We start from the raw sequence: 5,565 nt of genomic DNA, 5'->3' as shown, positions 1-5,565 counted from the left end.
AAGAAGATCTTCCCAACCATCAATAACAGAGCCATTAAGGTGGATCCCTCGACTCATGAGTTGGGTGGTTTACCGCACCTCTGATATTGTAGTGTTCGAGGCAAATAAGTCCATTTTAGCTTGCGTTTCGTCTTGGACCTTCCAAACGTTCCGGCCAATGGAAGAACACCTATAAATTATATTTTGGAAAAAACGGTCAGCTAGTCGTTGGTTAGACCGTTTAGTACGCTCAGGGTTTTATATTGTTGGTTAAAAAGCAGTTTGTTATGCAACGAACACAAAGAGAAACAAAATAGAAGGTCTAAGTAGAATGGGAGAATCTCACGGTAGGAATTCCGGTGAGCAACTCACCACCAATACTCTCTATTCGTCTATCTGTAACAGCCGTGCGCTTCCTTCTTTTCGTCTATTGTCATTCATTATTATCTCATTCCCCCTACCCTTTATAAACAACGACTCCAGTCTCTTCTCAAACACCACTTACTGATGTCACTCTGTCTTTTTTCCTTCTATATGTATGTATGTGTGTTAGTCACTAACTTATTACTCTCTACAGATCTCCCTCTGCATTAATATATAGCCAATTTTTGGGTTTGTAGTGCTTGCTGGGACTAAACTTATTCAGTGTTCATGGCCAACGTCCTGGAATTGGCACTAGTGCTCATCGTCATAGCGGCCGGGGACAATAGAGGCATCATCATGGCTGGAGCTCAGTCACCGCCCTCTCCTATTTCTTCGTCGTCGTCATGTGGGAGTTCTCTGGTGAATTTGGTAGCGTGCATGAGCTTCTTGCAGGCAGGAGCCAAAAATAATAAACCAACCCCGGCCTGCTGCACTGCCCTTGCTTCAGAAGTGGACACCAGCGCCGTCTGTGTCTGCCAGATGCTGACGACCACCAAGAGTCCCCTGGGTACTCCTATCAACAACATTCCCCAGGGGATTCCTATCAACCAATCTCGTGCTCTCACTCTGCCAGGCGCCTGCAAACTTTCTACTCCCACTCTCACCCAATGCATGTCAGCTGCTGGTAATATCTGATTGCTAATTATAATCGCTAATGCTTGCTTAATGGCACCGGATTGTAAAATTCTCAGTGCTAATTCTAGTTTTTGTTTCTTATTTCTGTCTTTGTGGAGCAGTAGGCGCAGGTGCTCCAGTTGCTACTCCGGGTACGTACATTTTTTGGTTTTTTTAATAATATTAATTTTATTAAACAAAGTTTTTGAGAATTTTATGGAGAAAGGTTTTGCACCCAGAAGTGGGGTTCATTATGATCAGAATCAGATGAAGAGGCAGAACATTGCAAAGGCTTAAATAAATAACAATGTAAAGACATAATTTCAACTAACAACTATAATTTCAAATATAGTGATTACTCCAAAATATGTCTCTACATTGTTCTCTATTTAAGCTTTTGCCATGATTTCGCTCTTCATATAATCTTCTTCATATAATCCTGATGATGAACCACACTTGTTGGTTCGAAACAAAAATTCTCTCATATAATTTTTATGAAAAGACTTTGTTTAATCCATTGTAGATCACAGAAACATACTTTGATACAAAAATATTAATAATATTAATTTTATTTCTCACGAAAAATTATACACAAACGTCATAGAACGACATTAGCATGAAGCAATTTTCGTTTGTCTTGTACTCTAATTCTAAATCGGTGGAAGACGAAAATTAATTTGGTTTTTGGTTGGTGGTTTCAGTTGCTAGTCCTTTGCCTGCGACTCCATCTCCAAGCCCAGCGGCTACAAGCACTATTCAGTCGCCCGCCCCGTCTGTTTATCAGTCAGCTCTTCCTCCAGCTACTACGTCTACTGGGGTACTCTCTCCCTCAGGAAATCAGAAGGTGCCAACCGCCTCTAGTAATGCTGAGCGGATGATAAGGTTCAGTATGAGCAGTATGTTGATTGTAGGGTTAATCAATTCTATTGCAGCAAGAATCTTTGTGTAGAAGTGAAAACCATATGTCTGCCTTCCAATAATCTGTGTATATTCGGAGGCAGACTTCATGCAGCTTGAAAACTCTTCTGGCCTATATGGCGCATGAGGCACTTCTTCCATTTCTAGTATTGTACACTACTGTTTCCTTTATCAATTCTTTACGCGCCTATCTTAGGATCAAATAAGATGGAGCATGAAGGAACGCTTTTGTAATCCGCTTGTGGACCGTATGGTTTCTCCATTCCATTATTTCATTTCAGAGAAGGATATCGCATTCAAGTATCGACTTGGATCGCTATCTTCATCTTCTTTTATTTATTTAATTCTGTGTACAGCTGGGAGTTGTAATCAATAAAATTTGATTTTTACATCTCGTTTAATCCTGCCTCTATTTTATGCATTTTGGTTTCATATTTTTAAAATTTAATTCTTTAAACATCCTATCTATATATATTATTGTCATTGAAGATACAAAGATACGATGAAAAGTAAATCTCAGTCTGTTTCGAGAGAGGAGATCGTGATAACTAAATATTGCCCCCCCCCCAATATCACTAAATATTGTCCCTCCCCTCCCCCCCACAATATTTTTAATTAAATCCCAAAGAAATTAACGAAATGTGAAAAATGTGGAGAATTTTCTGTTTAATTCCAAAACAAAAATAGCCGAACAGAGGAAAAATGCTCTATCTTAACCCAGAAAATTTCAAAATTTGACTTGTATTCATTAAAAATGCTCTATCTTAACCCAGGAAATTTAAAAATTTGACTTGTATTCATTAAAACTCACTGTTACAAAAGCATCTTCCTCTATCAGAAGGATTTTACAAACAGATTGTTTCAAAAGCAATAAAATAAAATTACTCTGTTTCTTCTGAAAAATAAAAATCAATACTGCTGTGTATTTCAAAATACTCTATCTCTGCTTAGCAAAATTTTGTAATTTTTTTTCATTCACTGTTGTGCATAAAAAAACATTCGCACTGCCTTCCTTGTTAATACACAACTACATTTTTGCCCCCTTTCATTACATATTCGACATCAAACAAAACATATGATTTTTTTATGTTACATGTGCCGTAAAAAAATAAAATTAAATTAAACTTTTACCAACTTTAATGACCGTAGTCAATTTCCATTAATTACATTAATATGGTTTCCCCATTCGTTGGACAATTCTTCAGCAATATATCTCACGCTACCTTCTGCCAAAAAGTACCATGTAACTAGTCTTAAATACTTCACATGGCGATATAATTTATTTCTGGAACGAAGGTACTCATCTGCAAACATAGTCGTTGATCTGCCCCTCAAAAATCGGACGGCTGACGGTAATATCGCATGCCCAAACCTGCAGGAGTTTATGCTCCGGGGAAAAACTGCTCTGACAAAACTGTTGTGCACGAATGATTGTGATCGCTGCCTCCTCCAGAAATACCGGCGTTCAGCAAAAGCGGTGCGGGGGATACGTTGGTGGTTTTCTGCAATAAATGCCGCAGTACAGCAGTTGAAAATAATATTTCAACACTCCCCTTTAATTTCAACTGCTGGGTTATCAGTCATACCCAGACATTTCCTCAAAAATTCAAAACTTTTCTGCCCCAATGGTTTGGTTAGAATGTCTGCAACCTACTCCTGAGTTCTGCAGTGGACTAAAACAATTTCACCACTGTTTATCAATTCCCTGATGTAATGAAACTTTGTGTCAATGTGTTTCGTTCTCTTATGAAACACAACATTCTTGGATAATGCAATAACTGAGTTATTGTCACAAAAGATCACAGTTCATTTTGCTTTCTCTTGGCATAAACTCATTAACATCCTTCTCATCCAAACTGCTTGACATGCTGCGGCTGTAGCTACCACATATTCTTCCTCTGTTGCAGACAAGGCTACAATCGGTTGTTTTTTAGAAGCCCATGAAATGGCTCCTGAACCCATGTGAAAAACATAACCGGATGTGCTTTTCTGATCATCTACACTTCCAACCCAATCACTATCAGTGTATCCAATTAAATCTGAACATTCTGAAGTAGTATATAAAATGGCAAACCTTTTAGTACCTTTAACATACCTCAGAATTCTTTTTGCTGCCTGCCAATGTGCTTCTTTGGCCTCTCCATGAATCTAGAAATTAAACTAACAACATACATTATATCCGGCATAGTTGCAGTCAAATACATGAGGCTGCCAACTATGCTCTTGTACAAACTAAGATCAAAATCCCTGGTGCTGTCCTCTTTGCTGAGTTTTAATCCCATCACTGTGGGAGTGATTGCTGCTTTTCTCTCCTGCATATTGAATCTTTCCAATACTTCATTAACATATTTCACCTGTGAGATAAAAATCCCATTTCCATTTTGTTCTACTTCTATTCCTAAGAAGTATCTCAGAAAACCCATGTCAGTCATTTCAAATTCCTCGTTCATGACTGTTTTGAAATTTTCAATAAGATAATCGTCATTACCTGTGAAAATAACATCATCAACATATAACACAACAATTAGTAATTTACCATCATTTTCTTCGATGTAGAGAGTGGGTTCTCCCTCACACTTTTCAAATCCATTTTCCAGTAGATAGGAATCTATTCTACTGTACCATGCTCTTGGTGCTTGCTTCAGCCCATAAAGAGCTTTCTTCAATCTGCACACTTTGTGTTCTTGGCCTTTCTTTTCATAGCCTAGAGGTTGCTCAATGTAAAACTCTTCCATTAACACTCCATTTAGGAATGCTGACTTCATGTCCATTTGGTAAACTTTCCACTTATTTTGTGTTGCTATGGACAACACTATTCTCACGATTTCTATTCTAGCAACCGGTGCAAAAGTTTGCTCATACTCTCTCCCATACTGCTGCCTGTATCCTTTGACAACAAATCTTGCCTTGTGTCTTTCTATTTTGCCTTCAGCATTACTCTTGGTCTTGTAAACCCATTTAACTCCAATGACTTCCTTTCCTTTTGGTAATTCAACTAAACCCCATGTCTTGTTTCTTTCTATGGCATTGATCTCTTCATCCATAGCTTCTATCCATTTCCTATCTTTAATTGTCTCTTCGAAATGAACAGGGTCATCAACATGACAATATAATGCATACAAAGAATTCATACCTTCATTTGCTGCCTCTTGTCATAAATAGCACTTAAATTTCTGAACTTCTTACCTCTTTCATTTGGTGTACAAGTGCTTGAAGAAGCACTTGAATTTCCTCCTTGTGGTATACTTGGAGAAGCACTTTCATTTCTCCTCAAGGGTGTCTCTTGCTGCCCTTGTGTTGGTGCTACTGTTTGGGGATGTATTTCAACCATCTCCTCATCATTTTCATTATGAGACATAGAGTTTTTAACATTCATTGTTTTCTCTATGCTTCCATCCCAAGCTTCCTCCTCAATGAGCTGAACATCTCTACTCACAATGAGCTTCTTAGTGGATGGGTTATACAACCTGTAAGCTTTGAATTCCTCACTGTATCCAATGAAAATACATTTATCCCCTTTTGCTATGCAACTTTTTCCTTAGTTGATCTGGAATGTGTGCATAAGCCACACATCCAAAAACTTTCATGTGGGTGACTCCTTACTTTGTCCCACTCCATGCTTCTTCCGGC

At 38.2% G+C, this 5,565-nt stretch overlaps 1 protein-coding gene across 2 annotated transcripts; it reads left to right on the top strand.

Annotated features, from left to right (window-relative positions):
- Window positions 1–494: 494 nt before the first annotated feature.
- On the top strand, window positions 495–2,322 carry LOC149240438 (non-specific lipid transfer protein GPI-anchored 2-like). 2 transcript variants are annotated; one of them, XM_089367300.1, is made up of 3 exons: window positions 495–1,027; window positions 1,143–1,169; window positions 1,719–2,322. In XM_089367300.1, the coding sequence occupies exons 1-3, from the start codon at window positions 631–633 to the stop codon at window positions 1,964–1,966; spliced, it is 672 nt and encodes a 223-aa protein (XP_089223426.1). In that variant the 5' UTR covers window positions 495–630; the 3' UTR covers window positions 1,967–2,322. The 2 variants fall into 2 exon arrangements, with proteins under 2 accessions (XP_089223426.1, XP_089223425.1); XM_089367299.1 differs by having other exon boundaries at window positions 1,140–1,169.
- The last annotated feature ends 3,243 nt before the right edge of the window (window positions 2,323–5,565 follow it).

The sequence above is a fragment of the Pinus tabuliformis genome, chromosome 8, assembly GCF_031772625.1.
Source record: "Pinus tabuliformis cultivar Carrire ecotype Pingquan chromosome 8, CPIR1, whole genome shotgun sequence".
Classification (NCBI taxonomy): Eukaryota; Viridiplantae; Streptophyta; class Pinopsida; order Pinales; family Pinaceae; genus Pinus; species Pinus tabuliformis.
The sequence above is the reverse complement of the archived record's forward strand: the minus strand, read 5'-3'. Positions and strand labels throughout refer to the sequence as shown.